General features: G+C 38.9%; 2 protein-coding genes across 7 annotated transcripts in view; one reads left to right on the forward strand and one right to left on the reverse strand.

The window, feature by feature from the left end:
* Window positions 1-6,230, forward strand: part of WDR26 (WD repeat domain 26) — a 46,281-nt gene extending 40,051 nt beyond the window's left edge. For 3 of the 4 annotated variants that reach the window (XM_037895648.2, XM_037895649.2, XM_037895650.2), the window contains one exon: window positions 904-6,230. In XM_037895648.2, the coding sequence (XP_037751576.1) occupies window positions 904-929 (26 nt within the window). In that variant the 3' untranslated portion in view covers window positions 930-6,230. The remainder of the gene's footprint in view (window positions 1-903) is intronic. The other variant, XR_005224837.2, reaches the window with a different exon arrangement.
* A 6,641-nt stretch (window positions 6,231-12,871) lies between these two features.
* On the reverse strand, window positions 12,872-26,712 carry CNIH4 (cornichon family AMPA receptor auxiliary protein 4). 3 transcript variants are annotated; one of them, XM_007071716.4, is made up of 5 exons: window positions 26,555-26,712; window positions 24,292-24,360; window positions 20,734-20,846; window positions 14,390-14,530; window positions 12,872-13,081 (listed from the first exon to the last, which is right to left on the reverse strand). In XM_007071716.4, exons 1-5 carry the CDS (start codon window positions 26,621-26,623, stop codon window positions 13,054-13,056), a joined length of 420 nt encoding a protein of 139 aa, XP_007071778.1. In that variant the 5' UTR covers window positions 26,624-26,712; the 3' UTR covers window positions 12,872-13,053. The 3 variants fall into 3 exon arrangements, with proteins under 3 accessions (XP_007071778.1, XP_027689615.1, XP_037751580.1); XM_027833814.3 differs by having other exon boundaries at window positions 24,292-24,444; window positions 26,555-26,654; XM_037895652.2 differs by lacking the exon at window positions 26,555-26,712 and adding an exon at window positions 25,610-26,329.
* Window positions 26,713-26,822: the final 110 nt, after the last annotated feature.

Below are 26,822 nucleotides of genomic sequence, written 5' to 3' on the forward strand. Positions count from 1 at the left end.
AATACTTGCCACTGAACAGCTGTCTGATGGTAATGACTTAAACTAAATCAGCCCTGTAGTTTGTATTCTATTACCAGTCCCAACAAACCCAAAATGCTTTCCAGCTCATGTTCTCCTCATTCCTTTCCCTTCACATTTCTACCACCTGTATGCTAATCTAAAATTTAAGATCTGCCTCCCACAGGAAAGCAAATGCTTGTATAACATGAGTAACAGGAAAAGTGGGGCAGAGGGGTAAACTTTAAGTAAAAACAACGTGGATTTATTTTATATAGTGCTCTGTGTATAACCTAGGTGGAATATTTGGATTAGTGTTCTGATACTTCAGGAATCTTAAAATAAGCAAACAGTTTTTGTAATTGTTTTCACTTAATGTTCTCTGGGAACTTCTGAACTCCAACAGGGCTGTCTCCGTAGTGACCCTTTCCCAGTATAGATCTATATCTAAAAATTGTCAGAGTAAGTAAGAGATTCCACTAGGAAAAAAATCATGTCCGTTCTAGATCAGTGTCCACTCCATTGCTTATTTTTAGTGTGTCACTAATTTTTGTTTTTGTTTTAAGTAGTGTGTGTTGAGTAACAAAAAAACCTCTCCAAATACTGTGTATTAATCTCCTGAAAGAGGAGAGAGGATATTTGGAAGTCACAGCGCGCTACTTTTTGTTAAAGTGAAAAGATTATTGGTTACATACATTAATAGAATGCAAAAGAGTAGCTCCCCTTCAGTGAGGAGGATAAAATCCATAGCACATGATTACTCTGAAGTGTGTTAAATTTGTGTGTATGTTACATGTATATAAGTAAGTTATAATTATATATCTTGTAGTGGAGGTTGTTACACCTTGAAAAAATTTCTTATCCAAGTTTAATCTTTCTTTTACATTTCATCTTGTCTTTGCTCAGAGGAATGCAGTAGCATGGATAGTTGATGGCGAATTTGGAGCAGACGACTTCTCTTTAACTTAAAATTAGTCGTATTTTAAATGGCTTGGGATTTGGTGCAAACAACATGATTGATAGCTGGACAGACATGCTCGTCATGAAAAAAGAACCATTTCTGAAGCCCGATCGGGGCCAAACATTTACCACCTTGCTTCATAGTAACCAGTTGAGATGAAGCACGTCGTCAGAACGATGTTGGACGCCGTGTCGAATTACCCCCCCCATCGGTTGTGAAGAACTGTGCTACATTCAGGCTAACCATTGAACTCAGTATATATATTTTTTCCCTCCTGCCTTTTTGTCTGGCGGGCTACCGTTCTTGTTGCTCTTCTGTGTAATGAAGTTTAAATGCTTGTTTGGAAAACTTTATTTAACAGTTTAGAAGGCTTGATAGAAAGAGTGCTTTAGTCTGAAGAGTATACATTGGATAGGAAAGTATTTCCTTCTCTTGTTTCTCTAAATCTCTCTCCGCCTTATTTAGCTTGAGATCTTTGCAGCTTGGTTCATGGACTCTAGCCTTGCCCGTTGCGCAGTATATATCAATCCAGACGATAAACCAGTGAACTATGTCAAAAGCACTCTCAATATCACACTTGACAAAAAGTTTTGTACTTTTCACATAGCTCGTTGCCCTGTAAAGGGGTTAACAGCACAATTTTTTAAAAAAAAATAAATTATTTATAGGATTAAAGTGACTTCATTTGTATACATTTGGAATTTAAACCAGCTTAAAAAACAGTGTCATGAAATGCAGTATAACTGATGCTCTTTTAGAGTATCATGCAAGACATGGTCAAAAGCAGTGGCTGGAAGGAGTTTTACACAGGCTACATAAAGTATTCTTTTAAAAGAAACCTCATTTCCCATCTTAATGAAGAAACAATTATTTAGAAGTGAGAGCTATCAAAATGCACCATGAGACTAGTAGTTTAATAAACAGGACAAAGGTCAGTTTTTAGATTTACATAAATACATGCAACAAGTTTTGTCTGAACTTGTGCAACGATTCTGATAAGAGCTTAGGAAGGACCTGAAACAAGGATGATGTTGTTTTGCTTTGTAATTTTAAAACTTAGTAAAAGTACCTTTTATCATCCAAATTACAATCCATATTGACAATTTGTATAATTTTTCCCCTAACTTAAATACAACTGCAGAATTTTCCTTAGTATTTGACTAACAAAGATGCATAGATTTTTGTTTTTTGAGGTATTTTGAAGTTTACAGGTTTAAATGTGTCTGCTGGACCTTGTTCTGTGCTGGTGCTGTGAATAGCCTGACGTTTTTAGGAATGGTTCCTTAATTTCTTATTAAAAAGACAGTTTGAGTACTGTATGCTTCTCAAAATAAACAGGTGGCCTGGTATCTCTAGTGTGCTTCTGCACTACTCGGCAATTGATTATGGAATGGTGTTAAATTCCCTCTTCTCAACTGGATGGTGAAGGTAGTATCAGGGCTGCCATGAAGTAAAGAGGGAGCAGGGAAGAAGGCAGGCCATCATGAAAGATGTGAACAAAAGGGTGGCTGAGTCTCCTACTGGGACTAAGTAAGTACTCTAGTGTCCTCCTTGGTTGGGTGAAGGGATAACTCTGGGAGAAGGGATAACTGTCCATGGGAAGAAAAAACAGACTTGTGGTTGGGTAATGAGAATGGAGGAAATAACAGTCATAAGATCTTTTTTTTTTTTTTTTTTTTTTTTAAAGGGTGGGGCCAGGACCCAAATGGATGCTCCCAAGGCATATAATACAAGAGATTCTAACAGACTATGGCCATTAGGTTCTTTGACTCTCGCATGTAATCTTAAACACTTAAAATTATACACACTTTTTGCTGAGACCAATCCTTAATTTGACCTCATCCTATATTTTGATATTTTCCCATCTGAAATAAGAACTGAATTTCAGTACCTTCAATCTCGTTCATTTGTCTTCAGCTTCCTAAAATTACTTTAAAATTCAACTGAAATGCTTTTTAAACAAATATAAAATACTGTTTAATATTAGAATTCAATATCTGTGTAGACTTGGATTACAAACAAACTTTAAACCAAAAAATGGAAAATTAGTTCTCTTCTCTTGACCTGCTAATTCTGGAGATCAGCATTCTGTTTCTCCTGCCACCGTTGATGGCATGTCACAGCATGAAGATGATTGTCTTGGTTCTGTGGTGTCAGTGATACTCGTACAGGTTTCAGGAGAAGCAAAGAACACTGAGCTCAAGTCTTGGCAGGCTAACCATTTTGGTTTAAATAAAAGTCAAATATCTGAATTTTTTACAGTGCTTTACATCTTCAAAGTAGCGTACAATTGATAACAGCAACTGTGCTGCTATTTATAACTTCCCAGGCTTCACATACGTTCTATTAATTTGGCATTTTAAGCATTTTTAGAGCATTACTCTCTCCTTTTAAACCTAAATAAAAATCTCGTCTCCACTAAGAGCATGTAATGCAGTCACTGAAGGGTGGTTTTTTTTTTTTTAACCCTTTATACTTTTAGATGACGTGGAGCCCATTCTGTCGCTCTTTGTTCACCCAAAAACTAACACTGACTTCACTGGGAATTTTGTGTGTGTGTATAAGGAATGTGGGATCAAGCCCCTAATATAAATCCAGAAGATTGATTTGTGCTTAGTCACTTCACAGGATTTTCAGCATAGCGCCTATAACTAAAACTATTAGCAGGGACTCCATATCTAGTGTAAGCTACAGTACAGCACACTTGAGTCAGTACCTTCTTTCACATTGAGATATGTGACAAAGAATATTAAACTTTAATTCTCTTATTTCTTCTCTCCCCCCTCCCTCCCTCCCCCCCCCTGCCCCCCCGGGCAAGCTTCTGGACTTTAGAGTCTACTCCTAATGTATACATGGTGAACACTTTGGAATGGGGTTAGTGAGAAGCACATTTTGAGATTGCCACTTAAATTTAGTTACGTAACTCAACTATGCAATATAGATGGGAAGGCTTCTGTACCAGCTAGGTGGTGTGGTTCATTTCTAGAAGTCTGTCTTACCAAGTTGGCTATATACATTGTGCCTGCGTCTTACACGTGATATGCAGATACTAATAGAAAGGTGAGACTGTGGCTTTATGGTATTTAGTCTGACAGCAAGATTACCTGTAGGCCTATAGGCTGTGAATGATGACTGGCTACTGTTCTCGACTCTAGACTAAAAAGAGCAGCCTAAACTATTTTTAACATGCTACCACATAGTCATAATGTGTGGTTTGAAAAGTACCAATACTTTTTGCCCATAGACCAAAAATAAGACTTTGGCTATGGAAAAAGCAAATGCAGTAGACTCATCTGCAATGTGTTCATTTCCATGTGCTTAAAAATGTTCCTAGGCTGGGATCTAAGGGTTGGAGCAAATAAGAGTCCTATTTCTCCCCAACAATCAGTTATGTCTAGTAACTGATGTTATACTTCTGGGGGAACATACTGTAAGCTTGGTTTTTTGCATTTTTTTTCTAGCTGTTGATTAAAATATTCACAATAGCTACTCATTATCAGCAATGTAAATCTTTCCTGAATTATGCTTAACCATTTATCTGAATGTGCCTGTGCTGTTCAGGTAAGTAGTTTTTTGAGAGAGATGATGGAACGCAAAGGGGGAAATAAGCTGCTGTTACAAATCTCTGTTCTGAAAAACTTTTATGTCCAATTCCCTCACTCTTTTAGTACAAGTTCTTCAGATGTAAAAGAAGTAACCCTAATAATTTTAAAACTAGTGCAAAGATGCAAGCTGGAAAACTATCCAACTCTTGCCAATAACTTGTCATCCTGGTTTCAAGCAATTAACGTCTAATGCAATCAATTCACTATTGGCAGTATTTGTGTCTAGTGGCATCTCGCTGCATCAATAAATAATGCTCCCAATTCAAATAAAAGTTTGAAGGTTTCTTTATTAGGATATTGCTTCCTGGAAAGTAGAACTGACACAATCAGTCTATGTTGAGTAGATTATATACATAAAGGTGGGGGAAATCAACATACAGGTCTAGTTTACAGCCAAATTTGTTGGCTGATGTGAGGGACAACCAGAGAGGAGAGAAGACAGACTTTCAGGAGACTCTTTTTCATATCCATATCCCTAAAACAATAAGTTGTCTCAGTTTAATTTATTTGAAACTCCTAGAATGAGGAGCACCAATCCTATATATGGCTTTAAAAAATACACATTGGTTCGTGTCCATTTTCAGCTACCATACTTGATTTAGGAAGAACTGCTAATTTTAAAGACAATTAGCAAAACTTCATTAACTCTTGTACACTTTTTTTCTTTTTAAAACAGGGTGGACTTCATTGAATTGTGCAGTGTTGAATTGCTGCAGTAGCTGCCTCTTGTTGCTGAAACACAAACTATAAACCCATTTCCTGTCTGCTAAACCAGATTACCTGGGTTCAGTAAAACAGCTAAGTGTGAACGTTTTCCTATTTGGTGTATATGAGAGAGAGAGAGAGTGAGTGTGTGTGTGTATTACATAGACATGGAACCAAGTGTTCTAGGTACTGGTCATGTTTTACTGCATACTTTAAGTCATGTTGTGTGTATGTGAAATGTCCTCTGACTACAGGCATCAGTTAATATCGATATATTTTTATAAATTTGAAATTCAGTGTGCCCCATCTTTCACTTAAACATTTTTCCTTGTTAGGGTAATGTGCTAGATTTGAATCTTAACATTTTTAGGCACAGATGGAAAAAAGTTATTGGCTCCTTGAAAATGTATGGGACAAAATGGATCATCAAAGCATGTATGTACTTACAAACCAAGCTGTAGAGATCAAGAAAAGAACTTTACTGTTGATCTCAAGATTTCTAAATTGTCAAGATTTATATGGAGTTGTGGTGGAACTAGTTAACACTTAGAGCTTTTGGTATGTAATGACTATTTGCTATGGACTGATATTAAATGTTTCAAAGGATTGCGTTCTTAAACTTTCTGGATTTTTGTTACTGTCCTCTTGGATTATATTTAGTAGTTTAAATTTCTTTGCTATATTATTACATTAAAATATAAGAATGTTGGGTCTCATATTTATTTTTCACTTGTTTTACTAATTATTTACAGAACACCCTCTGTTAACTTTTTTTATTTTATAAATGTGTAGTATTTTAAACATCTTTAAAAAGAAAATTGTTCAATTGGAACTACATAACTTCTGATTTGTTTTTATTAGGGTTTTTTAAAAAAAACACTTTTTCCATGTCAGTGCACAGCACTTAACAGAAATGTTTGTATTCCCTTTCTTCAGTTCAATAAACAGAATGAATAACTGGACTGAATAGTTCTTAACTCTCCTAACCTTCAGTTACATGGCTGTCAGTTGGCTGTCCATTACACCTCAGATTTGACAATTAAAATAGAACTTTCAATATTTTAGCATTTTTAGTGAATATTTTCCCAAATATGTATTTGAATCTAACTTAAATGAAGCTGACCCTTTCTAACTTGGCTCAAAATATCTGTGTAGACTCCTAGCCTTTGCTTGTTCAGGTTTAACCTACACTAGCTGTTTTGTAATACTTGACACTTACAGCACTTTACTTTTTAGCATCATAGTCTGTGCTTATCTACATTCTATTAATGTGTGCACTTTCAAAACACAGTACAAGCACTGACTGACTAATCCTTTCCATTCATATGAGGGGGCAATAATCTAGATAGTAAATGCTATAGGGTAGGGATTGTCTTATTTTTTTTATACAGCACCTAGTACAGTAGGGTGCTGCTACATTGGACCTCCCAGGTAATGCTGTGCAGCGGTATTAAACTACTTTTTTTGGGGTAGGTATTTCCCAACCACCTTAAGTCAAGTCCTGCTTGAGGCTAGCATTGAAACTACAGTGTTGACCTAAAGGAGATTCCTCCTACTAGCTTCCGTTTTATTGCATCAGACATAAACCACATGCGTTCACTTCCCCTGCTCTTTGTTCTCTTACCTGATACTGTGATATTGATGCCAGTCTCCACCATCTAAATGTTAAATTTTCAAATAAGCACCTTCCTTGCTTTCTGCTATGGGGCTCCTTACAAATTTGGAGGAGAGGCTTTGTAATCCTCTGCAAAGCCACATCCTTGTCCTTTCAGTTCTTTCTTAAATGTCTTCTTTGCCATAACCCCTACAACAATCTTGACAACAAAGGCAGCTGCTGCCCTGAATTCACTGGCTATCAGACTGTCACAATGTTTCCTTGTGCTCTTCCTTGCTGTCTCTACGTGTTGCCTCTTGTTATATACTTAAATTGTAAACTTTTTAGGATGCTGGGACCATTTTTTAAAGTGTTGGCACAGTCTCTGGTGCAATAGCTCCTAGGTCCTACTATAATATAAACAATTAGTATAAAACTGTACCAGTGTTGAAAAGACATGAAAAAGTTAAAGCCCAAGGCTGACATACTATTAGCAAGCTTTTAAGGGCTTTCTGTGAAGGACTAAGGCCCTCTCTTGTAAAGTGATGCTAAAACACTCTTGTTCACAAACGAGTACGCTCCCTCCTATTGATCATCTAGAATACATCTTTCTCCCACCCGTAAATTCTAGTGAGAGTCAGATTCTAAACACTAATCTGAATCATTCTACTGACTTCTGTAGTAAGGTAGAATGAAATCCAGACTAACTTAATTGCCAGCTGGAAGTATGAAGACTCTACTGTGCATTCCTCTCAGGCTATTTGTGCTCAGTGTCTTCTGATAACTATATATTTTCCTGTAAGTCCTCAGAATGTGCAATGGTTCTGTAGGATGTTGGCACTCATGTCCAGCTAACGAATTGTATTGTTAGCACTTCTTACAGCTACCACAGGTATGTGATAAGCTCATGACTAAGAGGGGAAGTGACCTATGCTAGGTGGGGGAGGGCCTACAACACAATCCATATTATTCAGATTCTGAAAGTTTGAGAAACTGCTGCTGTTGTGAAAGCCTGCACCTTGGTTAGTGTTAGCCCAGCATGTGCCCATTTCAACTGTTGAGCCAATGTATTTAATATAGAGACAGATTGTTAGCTCTAGCCTGTTTGTTTTTGAAAGTAAAGTTATGTTCATATCTGAGTAGTTTGATACTGTAATTAGAAAATTGCTTTAGTCACTCAAGTATAGTTCCTTAAAGTGCTTGTTTGGCCATACAGCTGCTGATCAGGGGAGAGATTGGAGTGAGTCATATTAAGATACTTGTGTGGGGCAGGGGGGCAGAAGAACAGATGGCTTTTGAGTGGTTTTTCCATTCCACAGTAGATGTTACCAACAAAGATATATCTCTACAGACATCAGGAAGGGAATCTTCTTAGTTTAACAGCACCAGCATCCAAGCTTAAGCTGCACTGGGTCTGCCCGGCCAATCTTCACAAAGTGAATTCTGACCATCACCACCCTAAAAGTCAATAGAAACCATTCAAATAGTCTATGTATGTATTAATATAGTTTCTCATTATTTCTCTTCTTTCAAGGTGGTAGCACTAGCTGAAATTTTCTTAGCTTTTGCAGTGTAATTATACATTGAGGCTAGTGTCATTTCTATTATGAAATGCCATTTAATAACTTAGCAGCTATCATGTGACAGAAGGCAAGACTTCCCTTTCTTTCTGCCCTCTCCCCTCTTAATCACCCTAAGCCTACTGAATGTCATGGTATTAAACCAACCATTAGTTTTACAGCAAGGTCTGAAATCTGTATTGCCAAAGAGCAAGTACAAAACCCCTAAATTTTAAGCAATCTATAAAGATGAAGTGTTCATGTCTGCTCTTCACCATTTACTTGCCCCATATATTCAAATCAGTCTGAAGCAACAGTCACTGCCCTGAGCAGTGAGTCTGTGACAAGAGGGAGAAATGCAGCAGCTATCTGGAAAACCATTCCTTAGTAGTTGTCTTTTCAAGATGGCTTTTTTAGGACTGAATCAGCACGCTACTGAAATCATTAAGGGTATGTTTCTACTCTACCACCACCCCACCCCCAGATCTTCACCCCTTGTTGCAGACTCATGCTAACAGAGATCAACCTAGTGCACTAAAAATAGTATGGATGTTGCAGCTCAGACTCTCAAACCCACAGTAATGGAGAGTGCTTGTTTCCCTGAAAATAGCAGAATATGCCACAAGGAGGCCATATTAAAGTTACTACAGTCCTGAATATGATCTGCTGTGGATACTTTCAGCCTACAGCTTGAGAGCCCAAGCCACAGTCTCTGTGCTACTATTTGTAGTGCATTAGCTCAAGCCACATGAGCTTACGTCTGATCACCTTGCCGGGGGACATTAGGCTTCCTTTTCAAGATACAGTTTTCCATAAGTGGTGATATGTACATAATGATGAGATTTGGAAAGATTTATTTTTAAAAGGAGGCAGCTTTAGTCTTCTAGCAGCACTTTTCAGATGGTGAGAACCCTAACCACATTGCCATGGGTACTCACCTTGGTTGTTCCTTGCCTTGCTTCCTGCCTGGAATTATGTTAAATGACTTCACAATGGGCATTTAACTGGTGTACATACATATAAATTGAGCCACATGCCCAGCTACAGCAACCTTTCCTTTATAAGTACCACACTTTCCCCCTGTAGCCCTCAAGTACAATGGTTTATCTACCACTCACACAGGCCTTGTCTCTGACAATTTCAAGCAAATCTCCTGTCTGTCAGTGGTCAGAGTGTTGCTATAGATGAGCTGTCAACATTTTCTACCACCCTTTGGACCCTCCACCATATTGCAGTTATTTTAAGAGCTCTAACAGAATGTCTTTGGACTATTGACCATCTTGAGAAAACACCTTAGATACAGTGGCAGTTAAAGGGACTGGGGAAGAGGTGAGTTGCTGAAGTTTTCCCACATCATTGTTTCAGGGAAATATGGTAAGAAGTGTAGGATAATACAATAGGGAGCATCCATTCAGCACAGAAATAGGCTATGAATTTCAAATGTTACACTTGTTACTGCCTGGGTACTGAAGTTATCTCAACATGTGTTATTTTGTGACATCCCAAACACCAGAAGGTGCAATGCAAACTTGTATGAATAGATACTACTTGGTTCCCTGAAGTTAATGGAATGCACCAAGAGGATTTCCGAGAGAAGAGGTGATAAAGTTACTTCTATCCTGAATGCAAGCCTGAGTGAGCACTTTGGCCCCCCAAAAAATCCCTCCTGTATCCAGGAGACAGAGGGAGCCTGTAGTTAAGAGCATAGAGTCAGAAACCCAAGTTGTAATCAACTCTCACTTTTACCCTCTCTGCACCTCCCATTTCCCATCTGTAAAATGGGGATAGTACTTATACCACTTAGTAAAGCACTTTTGAGACCTATGGACAAAAAGCATTAGATATTAGTATTAACACTACCATGTTCACTTTGCTTTGTATCCTCATCTTCCTCTACTTATCCAATCTTTTAAGACAGGCTTTCAGTTGAGCTGCAGATAAAATTTCAAAACACTTGTTCTTTTCAGCATAGCTCTTGGGGGCAGGAAAGAGCATACCTTAAAAGATGCCATTTGCATTGTTTCTGTTCCCAAACTACTGTTTGGCTCCTGATTTAGTTACCTAGATTGAAGTATGAATGTTAGTATGTATACTCACTGGTCTAGCCATGGAAGGAGCCTTCCATCTCCAGCACATTCCTAGGAGCAAGGCTGTGTCATAATACACTCAAACAGCACAGAACCCTACTGTATGATCTATGCTCGTAATCCTATCCAGCTATAAGACAAATAGAAAATTTGACCCTGCCTCCTAACAAAAAGCTACACTGGACAGGAGGCTGCTTTTACTATGCCATTTTACAGAGAGATGGTTTTTTTCCAACCTCTATTCCACTGAGCAACTATTTTAATCTTCCTGCCTTAAATGACACTACTGCTGGATCTTTAATGTGAAAGAGCAGAGGTCACCGGTGCTGCTCCTCTATGAGGCTTCTAAAGTTAGTGAGCAATAATGAACCTTGTGTAAGGAGAACTACAAAAGGTAGTTCAAGTAGGAACTAATGGCATACTAACACCAAGAATACATTTCCAACTGAATAAGACATCCATGAAATGACTGTACTGATTAACAGTGGGGAAGGTGTGTACAGTTACAGGGGAGTATGTTAGCTGGCCTTTTGTCTGCCAGTTAGAAGCCATGGCTTTTCAGGCAGGTACTCACAAGGCACAAGTGCTGGGAGAGGTCAGAACTGTTTGTACTAATTCAGGAGTTGGTAGCAGCGTTAAGCTTTCTGCATCCTATTTTTCTATAGCTATTGACAATCCACCCTTTCCTTAGTTAGGTGCGTATTTGCATGACAGCAGATAGCATTGCAGACTGGATCTGACAATGCATAGAGCTTCTTCACTGCTACTGTAGATTATGGCAGCATTCTTAAGGAACATTCAATTGTAGCATCTCCAAGTGAGTGTACAAAGTACATGGAGCTGCAGCACAGGTCCAGTTTGCCTTTGCACAAATGGTAAGCTAGGCAGCAGTAGAGAGATAGTATTCTTACTGTTGCCCTACTACCTGTTCCTTCCAGGATTAACATGAGGACTCATTAAAAAGCAAAACCTTACTCTCCCCTGTTTTCTGGGCTTCCTAGCACATCCTCTCTATGCAGGATCTATTATTTAAGCTCTTTAAGGCCGGTACCATCTCTGTTTTGGATCTTGTGCAGAGCTGAGCATATTGTTGGCACTTAAGTAAACATGGTAACAATACAAACTATTGTGTCTGCTAAACATAACTGGTTTTGATTTTGGAACAACTGGTGTCCAAACATGGCACGTTTAATGTCCTCAGATCTAAGGCCAAGGCTATCCCAGCACAAAAGCTAAAGGCAAGATACTGAAGCTTGATTTCTCCAACTCTAAAAGGTCTTCAGTGCTGGCCTCAAAGAATAAGAGTCTGCAGCAATTATTTTAGCATCAGTTTAATTTCAACTATAATTTTTCATATCAAATTGAAGGGATACAATTGCTCTTTTGGATAGCATCTCTCATCCCTTCCTGTCTGAGTCTTGCTAAGACTTTGTATTTTAAAAACACAGACTGATTGATCTAGAAAAAGTGGCTTGTATCATCAAAAAGAGTAAACACACTGACCTGAAAATAAGAATCCCTAAAAATGAGTTTAGGCTCAGCTATGTGATGTGAATGTGGCATGGGGAGAGCAGCTGAAGAGAAAGTTAGAGTTGGCCATCATGGAGGTATCTGACAAAAGTATGTTGATACAGAACACTATTCTTTGATAAGTGTTTTTTTGATTCACCCATCTTGAAATGGGAACAGTAAGTTATTGGATAAATAGAGTGAGAGGTCGTTTAGCTTTACTGTAGCTTCTGCCAGTCTTCCTGTCCTTTGCTGCAATGTGTTGATTACTCCTGCGTGAGACTCCATATGTAGGTCAATGTATTATGTAGCAAGAGTGTAAGGGAAAAGAATCATTCATGTTTCTCTTAGGTTGAGACAGATAAGTTTACACTAGAGCATAGACCAGGATCGCTTTTGCTATTGGGGCCTTACCCCATACAGAAAATAAGATAATGGAAGTGTCACTTTTTAAAAAAAAAAAAAAAAGGCTACTTTCATCATAATGCTGTTTCATGGAATAGCTCCAAGCAGATAAAAGATCCATGTGGATACAAGCTGCTCTGGAGCTCCAGCCTGTAGCGTGCACTGTCCACTACAGGGCTCCAAAATAGATCTTCAGACAACCCAACAGTCAGAGGCACTTACAAAAGGCCTTTATGAATGAGCAGATGTATTAAACCTGCACTTAAATTTGGATCTGGACCTTCCATTGGTATAGGCCTGAGCAGAGACCTGCTAAACCAGGCTCTCTTTTCTTTAGAGTGCAAGGTGCTGTGCTACAAGATCAGTTCCATATAAAAATTGAATCTAACAAGATCTAATAACTGTTTGTTCCTTTCATAACACACTTAATCAAACTGCTACAAAAACTGTCAGTTTTTAAAATATTTTATGTTAAAAATACAGCAAAAATATTTCTTGTTCAAAGAGGAAAAAATATACTGCATGACGACACCAGTCCAGGTATGTTCGAAAGTGTCTCTGGCTCCACAACTGTTCACTGGAGTGAGTCGGATGGTTCAGAATTTGGCAACTAACCAGTTCCTTTTCAACTTCAGTCATTTATCAAAGCCAAGATCATACTGTGGCAAGACAAAAGAGGAAATCAGTGTCTTACTGAAGCGTATGCAAATCTCTGAGCACCTCATGGTTGGATGCATCTCATTTGCTTAAGCAGAACAGAGATCACACCTTCACCTTTATTACGAAGGCAAGATTTGCAGAGATTGTAAATCCCAGCATGCAATGATCCATCTTGAAATGAGCAGGTGGCTATGTCACAGAACTCATCGAGTTGTAGCTTGGCCAACCCTATGGTAAGGTTTGCATGAGACATGTCTATTAAAACAAATTTGGTCCCCAAGTAGCTCCCTTACTGGATAGATATTAACTATCACTTTTTATTCTCTGTGTTAAATCCACTTAACACCCTGCATGCTGCTTCCAAAAGATTTTACACTAACATACTTTGCCCAGATTTCCAAGATTAATGTAAGGGTTAAAAAATATACATTTACATATGTACATGGAACAAAGCTTAAAAAAAAAAGAAGACATGCCCTATAGTTACTCCCAATCCTTCTCACTGTGCACGGGATAGCATAATTTAAAAAGTATGCTCAAGGAGTTTAGGCCTCAAATTTGTGTTTTGAAAAGTTTTATAGAAAATTTGAGATTAAATAGAAATGTTTCAATGAGAGGAAAAATAGGCTTCATTATAACCAGATATGAGAGAGAAACTGTTATTAGACAGATATGAAACTACCCAGTGCAGTTGCAGCCAAGATAAAGTGATAAGCCCAGAGTAGACATGCTAGATATGACTAAAATTAAGTCAGATTTTTAAATTTTGTTTTAAAAAAAAAAATCTAAAGTTCTATCAGTAACAGGTAAGTGAAACACCATCCCATTGGCCCTCATTCTGCCATTTACTTTCCTTTAAATTTGAACTACAAAATCAAATTAATTTGTACCCTTTGCTGCTCACTTATGATGGATTAAGTCAGCTACAGAGTTTGTGCGCATTTGTTTTCAAAAGAGCTTTCCCACCCCCTACATTAGAAGTAGGGAGTCTTGAATCCCTTCTTCCCTGCATAATCTAGAATGTGACATCACAGTTAGAAGCTGGTGCATGAAGGACCGATTCCCTCAAACTAAATCATCCTAGTTTAGAAGTTAGTCAGGCCCACTCAAATTTCTGATTAAGATAAATATTTTGAGAGTGCATGTTCAACCTGGAACTGACTGCCACAAGGTATTACTTGGGCAAAGAGCTTAAATAGGCTGCAGAAGGAGGATAGATATGCAGTTACACCGGCAGAATAAAGAGGATATGAAATAGTGGTATGACAATTCCTTTGTTCCTATGCTGCACAAGATTTAAGACTAACCTGTAAAGGTACATGAAGAAACAAAGCAGGTGAAAGCCTAGCTTAATCATGGCTTCCTTCATGTGCGATTTCAATTGTCCCCGATTATGGATCTCTGTGGGGTCAAACACCCCCATGTTCCCACTTGGCACCATAATGAACCTGAAAGGTTTAAAAACAAAATAATTTTAGTCTCAGTATTTAAACAAGTCTTACTGAAACATCTGAAGAAGGAAAACAAAGACTGCTCCCCATTTTAAGAGTAATTTTCTAATTCAGTACAAAGCAGCTGTTCTCATAAATTTCAGGATATTGGATATCACCTAATCTTTGCATCCACAAATGAGCTGGACAATAGGTGGCCATGGGAAAGCTATAAATATATCTACATTCACATATTAAAGTTTCAGTGGTAATAACTGATTCCATATGAGTTCTTACTGCTTGTAGTTACCAAGATTTATGGAGAAAGTGCCCAACGAAAGTGAGGAGGTGTGTTCATGTGAAGAGGCTTAAACCTAACACACTAGTGGTTTTGCTAGGATTCTGGGCAGAATTAGCATCTTCCACTGCCAGATACAACTAGTCAGAGGAACTGTGTTTTCCTGGTTAAGGCACTATTAATGGGCTGTACAAAATCTGGGTTCTAGTCCCACATCTGTCACAAACATCCTGTGTGACCATGGGCAATACACAGTCTCTCCATACTTCAGTTCCCCATCTGTAAAATGAGGATGATACATCCCTTCTTCTCAGAGGTGTGTGATGAACACATTTACTAATATATGGAGGGCTCTGATTCTGTAGTGCCATAGAAATGAAGAAAACACCTTTTGTAACAGACCAAATCAGAGAGCAGGCAGGAATGAGAAGAAGTGCTGTTGACCTCATTTTTATTATGAGATGAGAAATTCTAAGTTTTGTATTCCTTTGTTACATAACCTAAAACTCAGATAATCATAATTTAATCCATTCTCTCTGAGGAAAAGGGTAGCAGTATTCCAGAGGTGAAGCAAGTGAGAACAATGCTGGAGCAAGGACCGTTACACTCCTACTTGATTCTGACAAGGTGCCATTTGATATTTTGGACCAAATTTTCCCCTTGGATGTTATTTCGGTGCAAGTGAATAATAAGCATTTGAGGCCAGAATTTGGTGCTTTGCTGTATATAATGATAAAGTCCCACCTATTGCAAAGTGCAACATGTAATGGATGACATCTGACCAGCTATGCCAGAATGTTCAAAGACAAAGTCACCTATATTTGTCCAAAATGGTTGAAGGGGAATATACTAAACAAAGCACTGATTTTATTTTATATTTCTGCAATTCTCATGCAGCAGCTGGGTTCATGCTACCACTCAGAACCCGGAGACAGAAGTCCTGGCCTCCCACTTCCTAGGCAGGCAGAATCTGAAGCATCTGTATGTTTGCTAGTGCAGCTATTCCATTTGTTTAAAAGTGGTAAAGCAATTAAAAAGGTTATTCAGTGTCTAGTAAAAACTAGAAATTCCCCAAGGTTGATTTAAACAGCTAGGCTGGGGGAACAGGAAAGTCAGTTGATAAGAAATAGAGAAATTCAAATATTTTTAGTTTGTGGTCTGAGACAGACATTGGGTGGCCCCAGGATAAAGAACAAACAAAATCAGAGACTCAGCATAGTTACCAAAAAGCAAAAAAATTCAACCCTGAATAAAGCCACTAAAATAAATTTCAGCATCATATGAATATCAAACAAGTATTTTCACCTGACATTACATTTTACCTGACTATGTTTCCATTACAAGACCAGTCTGAATATGTCCAAGACTGCAGCCCTTACCTCAAATGACCCAGATTAATATCCAGTTTGGATAGCCCCTCAGCCCTACCTTCCTAGAAGTAACAGAAAGACTAGTTGGGCATATCCTTATTAAACTCCTGCTCTGAGCCCTCTTTTCCTGATCTCAGAAGCGTAAATCCAAAACAACTTTGGTTGCCTCTGCATACAAGAGAAACTTGGCTCCCCTACCATGGTACCGAGAAGCTTTCCCCCTTTACCTTACCAAACATAGGGGAAACAATATTGCCAGCAAAGAGAGAGACTATTCATAGCACTAATAAGCCATGCAACTCCAGAGTAAATTCAACCAGAATACAGCCAGGACAAAAGAAAGAAATCCACTCCATATTATTTCTCTGATTCACTTCATCTGTGATCAAAGTGCCATAAGGCAGATTAGGACACAGAAAATGCAGGTCTGATTAGAAACAATTGGAAATGAAAGAATTTCAGTGTTTGAACGCAAGTTTATTCTTGTTTAAATTTTTAAAAAAATAAAATGTTGGCTAATTGTTTCTTTATTTTTACAAGTAATCCCTAACATTAAAGTAAGTGAAAAGCTGGAGACGAAAGTTACTTTCCAGTTTACTTTGTGGTGCCTCAATTAAATAAAGCAAAGAACATGAACTTTGTGCTCGTATGAAATATATCCTGGTAGTGCCTCTTCCATGGGGAACATATTGCATCATTTTCTTAAACTGCTTAGAAGATGAATGCCACACTTCTTTACCTGCTTTGCCTTTAAGGTAAATGTGTGAACTGCTGCCCTCACTGGAGGGTTTGGAACACACAAAACAGGAAGTGATGCAATTTTAAATTAAAGCTTGTAGAATTTTGAGTTATTTATTGTTATTTGGAGTCAGTTTCTAAAAAAAAAATTGCAGTAATTAGGTGACATATTAAGAGCGCTAAATAAATTATAGCAAAGAAGTTGCCAATACTGTTCCTAGAAATACATGTTAGTGCTTCACAACCTCCACTCATGGCATGGAGCTGCCATCTTAGGGGCACAGGCTTGTATTAGATTTTCCTACAGGGCATAAAGCCTTGAGGCAAAGGAGGGCTGAGACACTTCAGATCCTATTAGAATTCACTAGAAATGAAAGCATTTCAGTGCTGCGTTAAAGTAAGTTTCTTAATTCTTGTTTAAGTTTTAAAGGGTAGCCTACTAAAAACAAAAATCACAATATTTTTAAACCTATTGTTACAAGCAACATCTAAGATGCCTATAACTGAATAAGTATTTTCACCATTTTTCAATTGCTTTACTTTAATTCTGAAGGACCTTTGCATATAGACATGCTCCGAGTTTCCTAGGTTGTTTGTGTGGGGTCTTTCACACAGCACCAGAGAGGAGAAACATGCTACTATCACCACCACCACAATTGGTAGGGTTACTTGGGCAGCTGTGGCGCTTACTACTACTTATATTTCACTTTTTTTTAAAGTGGTTAGATTTCAAATTAACTGTGTCCCTTTAAGTTGAAAAACAGGGTACTGAAAGCAGACTGTTAATACAGAAGCCCCAAATGGTGCCTCATTTGAGACTGCTGTAAAAAGTATCACTGCTATCCTGCAAAAAGTAGAGGAACTGAAAGTTAAGTGAAGCGACCAGATATCTTACATATCCCAGACCCTGAACAAGGAGATCAGGTAGGATTTCTAAATAGCTGACCACCTGGAATCTTGGGAATCTCCCCCCTTTGTTGCCTCAAGCAACTCTGTTCCTGTAAAGCTGTCTCACATTCAGCCTCATTAAGCAGTATAGGCCTGCATCTGACCCCACTGGGGCACACTTGAATAACCCTATTCATGTCAGATCATCTCTGACACTATGAAACTTTCACTGAAATTAATGGGACTACTTGTGGAGTGAGATGCTACTCAATATAAATATCAGAATTTGGCTCACTGAACTCAATGACAAACTTCCATGCTATTTGTGTGGTAATCCTAACATACAGGATTTCAAGGGGAATTAAAAAAAAACAAAAAAACATGACCCTAACTTTGTCCACACGAACATTCACCCTGGCTACCAGCCTCTTAACAGAGCACAGTTTTGCTAAGATCATAAGGAAGCTAAGAAGACTTCTTCAGTTGTTTGTTTTGTACTCTACACAGCTCTGGGTGAAACGGATAGTCGGGCACCACTCAAAACTCCTGCAGGTGCAGTAATTTTGTTGTAGGTCAGAACTTGGTTTCTGAAATGTCATTAGCTCAGAAAGAAGATTCTGAGTAATCTTTCTGACGATAGCAGTTTAGAGTTCATGCTCATAAATGGATTATGATTTAATATTTAATCCTAGTTTCACAAATGGTAACTCCCACAACTCTTCCTAAATGTATTCTGACAGACCCGTGCATTTTTTGTTGTTCATCTCAATACAATATTTCCTGTACAGACAGATAGTGGCGGGGACCATATCTGGGTTCTATCCCTACCTATACCACACACTTTCCGTGTGACATCAGCCAAGTCATTTACTTCTCTGCACCTCCATTTGCTAACCTGTAAAATGGTTCAGTTACATACTGACAGCGTTGTTGGGTATATTTATTAGTGTTTGTAAAGGATGCCAAGATTCTCAGACAGAAGGTGATATTAAAAACGCAGTTTGTAATTCTGACCTACAGGGGAAGGAGAAGTGCAGAACTGAATTGTTACATTAAATTTGTCATACGAGCTGTAAATTAAAATTGAAAAAAATAAACCTGGATATTCGTGTTCAGAAGGTCTATTACTTCTGGGTGACTGACGTCTAATAATTAAACTTAATCGGACTATTCAAAATGGCCTTTGAGAATTGTTTCTTTTATTAAAGATGGGGAGGGCAGGCATTGTGTTGCTCTCTATAACCTCCACTTGCCAACAAGGAGCGACATTGACAGGCTACTTTAAATTTTCTTCCAGAGACTGGGACACTACAATACCTTTGAGCTATTCAACGGGGAAATAAGTAGGAGGGATTTCCAAAACCCCGAGGAACGCCCCCAGAAAGTCTTGCAAGAAAAAGTACAGCCTCGCTGCAGAAAGAGTCTAACCCAAATTAGTCAGTTACCAAGGTAAACAGTCTTTTTGAGCAATATCACTTAGTTTATGTAGCATCTGTCATGCATTTATACCACAAGACACTTCACAGCCAAACGCAGTCTACGTACACAGATACAAGGGAGGTACTGTATACAAGTTAGAGACTCATGCTACTCAAACGCTATGGGCTGACTGGCACTTTTCTATGAGCCAAGGGCAATAACAAATTTGTATGTCTTGTCTAAAAACAACTCAAGCATAATTATTCTGACTTATCGTTCATGACAATATGGAATTGCTTCTCTGAGTTAAACATTATACAACTAAATGATAAGCATTTGGTCTTCTGGCCACATGCACTTCATCTTACAGGTAGCTTCTGGAGGAAGGTTAATGGTGGTTTGCAAGGATCTTGCTCATGTTCTTCATTAATAAGGTGACATTAGCGTACACTTTCTCTGTACAGCAACCGAACAAGTGAGAGAAACAGGTCCCTGTCCTAAGGAGTTTCCAGTTCAAAAATGCAGCAAATACTAGTACAGACCACACAAAATGGAGAGAGGGCTTTATGCTATAGGTGTGGGGGTTTTTTTACATTTAAGACAGGTAGATGGAGCTTGATACACAAAATGGCAGGCTGTTCAAGGCACAATGGACAGCACAGATGGCACAAAATCGAGAGTGGACAATGGAGGTGAAAGAAGCAATGAACAGGAAGTTTGGACAGAGGCAGAGAGAAGGGAAGAGTCATAACCAAGTGTAGCACCTAGGGCCTCATCTATACACAATCTTTGAATTGTTATAAACAATATTGGTGTAGAAATTAATAGTTAAAGCAATACAACCTCCTTGCATGGACACGGATATACCCTAAAGGTGCCAATATCAGTGTTGCTTATTCCTGTAAATTTTATACCAGTACAACAACATCCACGACAGAGGTTGTATCACTATACCCACATAGTTGCAGCAGTTCAAGAACTGTCTTTACACCATCTCTTGGTGAGATTTTAAAGTGAGGGGTGAAACCTGAAAGAGGGGAATCTAACAAGCACATGGGCATGGGACACAGGACCAGAGCAATGAGAGGAAACGTCTTGGCACCAGAGCTTTCAGTATTTCACCCCATTAACATGCTACTATTTTCAAAGGCTCAAGCCATTATATCGTTGAAAACTTGAGGCTGACTCACAGTAGCAAGGTACTTTGTCATTATAAATTTTACAACAAGACAACTGACTGAAGAATCTCAAATTCTCAAACTTTGTTGCATTTTCACCTAAAAGCGCTAGAGAGGCCAATTTTCTAACCTTTTGGGCTAAATGGGAAATTTTAAAAAGGTCAGATTTGTGAACAGTTTCAAAAGCGCCTACAGTGAATTAACAACTCAAGGATATAAATGAAATATCCAGTCACGATGTACTGGCACAACATACAGTTTATCTTCAAACTCGAGTCTGAAAGTAGTGAAATTTCAAGAGAACAAGAAAATAAAATCCTGTGCACTTACCTATATATATTCCAGGTTGCTACCGGCAAATTAAGGAGGAAGATGAACCAGTGCAATGAAATAAGCATTAATACAGTGACAATAGTATGGCCAATCAATTCTGGGAGCACCCACTGCAAAAAAGGAAATATGACAGAAGTTTAAACATTTACACAGAGTGCACCCCCTAAAGGAACCAAGCCTTGGTTGGGACTGTAATTATGTCAAAACCTCTATGTGTACACATAGTGGATAAAAACTGATTAAAAAAATTTAAAATCAGATTTTTTTTAGAATTAAAGGGGGTTTTAAAATTAAATTTGCAATGATGACAAACTATGTAAAGGCTTAAATTTACTATTTTTTTTTTATTTAGCATATGGTTTTAATTGATTATATTAGGCAGTCAATGTTTGCTGCCAAAGTTTTAAAGAAAATCAAAGTACTGAACTGGTGGAAGTCCCTGGTTAAGCACCTGGAAGCAAAGTTTGTTGGAAGTGCTACACCAGCTTCTTCTGCAGGTGCAGAGAACGTTTTCTTCATTTCAGTTTACTCAACTAGTGACTACTCCATTCAAAGTTGAGAAATCACTTGGAAGTGAAAAAGCAGGAAAGCTTATTTTCCTCTTCCAATATATGAATAAAAAATAAGTGCAAGATGATGAGATCTACTAGTTCTAAAAACTTGAAGCACATGGTGACCAGAAACAATCACTTCAATTCACTAACTACAGATAATATTTCCTTTGGTAAGTAAATCAGTTAGTTTAAGATGCAAAACGTGTTCTGATAAACTTTTTTCTTATGTTTCCAGCACATGTAAGATAACTGTTTATTAGTTTTATTTAACTAAAATGTTGTTTTTGAGCATTTTTAGTTAAATTCCAATTTCCATCCATATAAATCACACACACAAAATCTAGTGAATAAGAAATGCATCATTCCCCATTTTCTATTATGAAAAGTAAAAATTAAGAATCTGATAATATACATATGTTAAGCTGTATAATTGTTTAAATATATGTATATAGACAATAGTGTAGCCTCCTGGTTAGCAAAAAGAAGTTCCAATTTAGGGTAAAAAGGATATACTTAGTTGGAAATCAACATGTTTGAGTGGTTACTAATCAATGAGAATCAACCTTACTTTAGGAAAGAAAAACTTACAAATGCAAAACATAATTAAAATCTTGATTTTAAATAATTGATTTCCTGCAGGCAGATTTAAATCATGATTAAAATATTTAAATTGAAGTAATTTAAATCAAAATCTACCCTGTTTGTCTAAAGAAAGAGTTCTGGAAACATTTCCCCACTGTATTAGAGATCTATGTATATACCGCCTTTTATCCAGATATCATGGTGATAAGCCAGAGAAAGAACCCACATAGCACTCAACTATATGAATCGCTTCAGCTCCACTGAAATGCATCGCATTCTGGGGTGAAACACAATAGCTGTTTGCACACAGCTACACTACACAACAATTTAAGGCAGAAAAAGAAGAATATTAAATTCTAGATCAACTGCAAGGAGCGTGGGATTTAGGTAGGTAGAATGTAATGAAATCTGGACAGGACATGAGTAACAAACCCACTTTTTTGGGGAAAAGTGCCACAGGAGGTTTAACAGTCAGGTTCTTCATTTTATCAGTTTCATTAGAAGTATTTACTCAGCAAAATGATTCCCTACACTTGTGGATTTGGTTATTTGTCCATACAAGTCAATTCACCAAAAGTGTAACCTTCACCTATTTAACTCTTAGAATGGGGGGAAGGGGGGGGGGGAAGAGTAATTGAGTAGGAAAAGAGACACATTCAACTGATCTGAAATAGGTTTATCTAAATCGGTAACTGTGTTTGATTTTTTCCCCCCATCATTTGATATTTGAAAAATGTTTACTATGAAATAACTTTTTAAAGTTCTCAGATTCTCTACTCAGAGTCCAGTACACAAACAAACAAAAAACAAACAAACCAAAAACCACACACATGAATGCACAAACAGTGACACATATTAAATATCAATCACTAGTTATCACTTTGGATAATGGACATCTGAATAAGTAAAATGTACACAATGTGAACAAAATGTAGCGTGTGTCCACAGAGGTGGGGACCATCTCAAAACCCAGAAAACTGACAACTCAATCCTTTTATTTATTTTTTTCCTTCATGCTGCTCTGGTTACAGTGCAATTAGCCCACTCCTTCATGTTTGTTCAATTTGATACAGTCTCTGAAAAAAAATCTTGATTTGCGGAGAACAACAGTACACGCAGGGCTCAGAAAATAGGCAGCAAATCTATCAACAATGTAAAACCAACCAAAGCAAGAAAAGTGACCCACCTCAACAAGTGTAGATCAGTGTCTCAGACCTGAGCTACATGGAAAAATGGTACCAATGGCTTAGAACTTGATTTAGTTAAGTTGGAGCAACCCTCTTCAGTGGACACACTTTTGTGTAAAAGGGCCTTATACGGATTTATCTCAAGTTGGGAATCTTCATCAGGAGGATTTAATTTAAATCTTTTGTGATCTGTAAATGTTGATTTCACTTAACATACAGAAATGGGGGGGTGGAGGGGGAATCCACTGACAGCAATAAGTACATGCAGCCTTTACCACACCTAGCAACCACAGGGATTTGGTATCCTGGGTTTTGCTATATGACCAGGCAGAGGCCCCCTATGGTCACCAACCAGAAGAGCAGGAGGCCATCTCTAGGCAGGAGCCATTCAGCAGCAGGGTGGCCTCCCGTACAGTCAAGTACTTATCCACCTCACTGTGGTCCCTCCCAGGGGTCTCTGCTCCGTACAGCAAACGCAGCTTCCCCTGCCCTAGAACCCACAGGGATCTGGCATTCTGGGCTGCACACCTGCGCAGGGAGCCCCCTGCAGCTCTGCTGTCATCAGCCCCGTGGCTGTGTAGAGAGTATGCTGGAGCCTCACTGTGAAACTGAAAATTTAAAAATGATAAAAACTGATAAAGGCTAAAAATAATCAATATTATCTGTTGAATTTCAAAAATTCCTGAATTCTGCCAAACCTAATCTTATGCCACTCAAACCAAAATAAGTATGTCCACACAAGAGGAACATACCAATTTAACTGCATCAGTTTCTAAGCAGATTTAGTTAAAATGGTACAATTTCTCAGGTAGACAAGGCCTGAGAACTGCTCTGGTCAAAAAAGGCCAAGAATTATAGCCAGATTTCTAATAAAGTAACTAAAAAGCATTAGAAAGATCACAAAACCATGTCACAATTGGTCTGCCTCATCCCCAGGGATAGAGGCAGAGAATCTAGAGATTCTAAGCAAGGTGCTGTCTAAGCTGCACGTATATGGCCAATTTATTGGTCTGCCTCAAAAGCACCAGGGACAGGGGGAATGCCTCACAGTTCAGACTGTTGGAGATAGGAGAAAGGTTCATTCTAGGAGCTGAGGTGAGGGAAAGGCGTGGGAAAAGAAAAAGCAACACCCATCACCATTCTGAGATTCACAGCACTCCCTATTGTTTCCAATGGTAGGACACAGGATCTACTGAGTTTTATTAAATTAAATGCAACATAAGATTTCTTACTTTATTTAGTTTTGAACAGCAAGACCTTGCATTAATATAGTCACATTCCAAATCTGATAGTGTTATTATCTGAAGTCCAAGATAAGGAACATCTTTTGTCATACAGTAATTCAAAGCTATATTTTAACTCTCACAGTAATTAGGTACATCTTACTATAGGACAGAGGAGTTAAGGCTTTAACTGGGACACTCTTTTCTGTTACAGCAAAACTGTCGCAGTTACATTTGAGGTAAGTTACATTTATTGTCCTATTTTATTCTCTTTACTATATCACGTGTGTGAGGAAAAGATGTGGAACACAGTGGAGTCAGCACACAAGTGATCTCACAATGCTTTTTACCAATGACTGTCGGCCAAGTGCTTCAACACACTGAACACAAATTAGGGAACTCCAGAGCTTGCTTATTTATCAATGCAGTTTCCATTCCTGGGCCTTGTCCTACAACACTTATTTATACAAATGGTCCCTCTGACATCAATAGAATTTAGCCCCTTACTAGCCCCGGCCCCTCCCTGCCCCCATTGGACCCCTCCCGAAATCCCTGCCCCGGCCCTGCCTCTTCCCCAAGGGCGCCGCATTCCTCCTCTTCCCCCCCTCCCTGCCAGTGCTTGCTGCGCGAAACAGCTGTTTCGCAGCACAAGCGCTGGGAGGGACAGGGGAGAAGCAGGATGTGGCGGCGCACTCAGGGGAAGAGGCGGAGGCGAGCTGGGGTGGGGAACTACCGGTGGGTGCAGAACACCCACCAATTCTCTTTGAAAAAAGATTTACCCCCACTTCTCCCCAAATGAGGTATGAAAGTTCATACTCAAGCTCTCCAGCAAAAACAAGACACTTGATATTCCTGATGTTTTTAAAGGCTTTCTGGTTTTGATTTACCTTAGAAACAAAACCCTTCAGGCCATCGTTTGTGTGTCATGATGAAACAAGAAGAGAGATTTTAATGAAGACCCAGTGCCCTTTGCATCCTAACAATGCCATAAAACAATAAACAAGAGCGATTAGAGAAACCTTGTGTAAGGAGAATTACAAAGGTAGTTCAACCAGGAACTAGTGGCATTCTAACACAAAGAACACATTTCCAACAGAATAAGATATCCATAGAATCCAGAGAACATTGGATTACAAAGGTTTCTCAAACTTTTAGAAGTTTTTGAGATTTAAAACAACACTTTAGTGCACCTCTCCTCCCCCAAATCCAAATATCAGGATAACATGAACTATATGGAAGCAGCACAGTGTGCTTTTCCTTATGTGGACTATGAGTGTAAGCAGCATATTGCAATTAATTGAAATTCTCTATTTAGAGGATTGGATACTGCACGCTTTCTTTACTGAAGCATGTTTTTGCACATTCTTCTGTGTTATAGAAATGTTTTCACGTAACAGCTTATTCCTCTGCTGCCTTTTTGAGTCCTAGCAACATTCTCCAACTTCCTTTTTACCCGAGCAGTTTCAGAAGAAACTAATGGCTGACAAAAATTCACAAGTATTTTGAATGCTCATGTATCTAGCGAGATAATTCTGTGGAGAGCAGAGTTCAGTTCAACACCCAGGTAGGTGATTTGTACATTTAGTCATAGTAACAATCAGAATCTTCTGCACCTTCATGGATTATTGTTAGATAGCTATGCCAGATGTGCTGTATCATGATGAAATTGGAACAGAACCCAAATCTGTGTATGACAGAGGAACATCCATGTTTATTGTACAAATTATTTTTTAAAATCCTTAACTAATTGTTCTTCATCCTTCAATTAAAATAGAGAACCAACAGTGAGAGACAAATGTGCGATTTAAAAGATCCTATGTAAATTACTAGCAAATCATTCCCAAAAACACAGAGAAATTCACAAGGATGACTATCACATTATTCATCCAAACAACAGAATAACTATATCGGAGAAACAACTTCAGCCCCAAACGAGATTTTGCAAAAACAGGATTTGACAAACCCCAACATCCACAGATGTTGCTTTCCTGACTGTTAAATGAAATCAGGCCTTTAGGCTTAAACATGTCCCCGCAGAATTAGGAGCTACTCACCTCCCAACCCCCATCCCCCGGGTATCATGCCACCCCTGGGAGTGTCCCAACCCGGGATACCCCAGCCCTCCTCCCCCTCCCCCACCCCGGGGGGGGGGGGTAGCTCTCCTTATCCCTCACCAAGCCCCCCCTTCCTGGAGTTGCCGCCCTACGCCGCGAGCACCCCCGTCTCCGCTCGACACGCCGCCCCCTCCCCGGCCCCTTCGCCCAGAGGATACGAAATACACGGAGAGGAAGATCAGAGCGCAGCAATCAATAAGCGAGAAGACGAATACGACGGACTCCATGCCGCCGCCCTGCCTCCGGGCCACCGTATACTGCCGTTTCCGGCTCCCTTCCTCCTACCCCGCCCACTTTCTCCAGCTATAGTGTCCGCCCCCTTGGGAGCTCTCCCCGCGGCATGCTGGGAAGTGTAGTCTTCACTTCCCTCCTTCGGCCTGCAAAGGCTGCCGAGGGCGGTGAGGTGGTGGCCCGCTGGGAAGGGAG

The sequence above is a fragment of the Chelonia mydas genome, chromosome 3 (genome assembly GCF_015237465.2).
Source record: "Chelonia mydas isolate rCheMyd1 chromosome 3, rCheMyd1.pri.v2, whole genome shotgun sequence".
Lineage (NCBI taxonomy): Eukaryota > Metazoa > Chordata > Testudines > Cheloniidae > Chelonia > Chelonia mydas.

Excerpts from the sequence above, each read along its gene's own strand:
- CNIH4 (XM_007071716.4), bottom strand. The coding sequence starts at position 26,623 with ATGGAGTCCGTCGTATTCGTCTTCTCGCTTATTGATTGCTGCGCTCTG. Across the intron at positions 24,361-26,554 it reads TCTTCCTCTCCGTGTATTTC|ATAATAACACTATCAGATTT; the intron begins GTATCCTCTGGG and ends CTTGGACTTCAG. Across the intron at positions 20,847-24,291 it reads GCTGTTCAAAACTAAATAAA|TGGGTGCTCCCAGAATTGAT; the intron begins GTAAGAAATCTT and ends CCTTTTTTGCAG.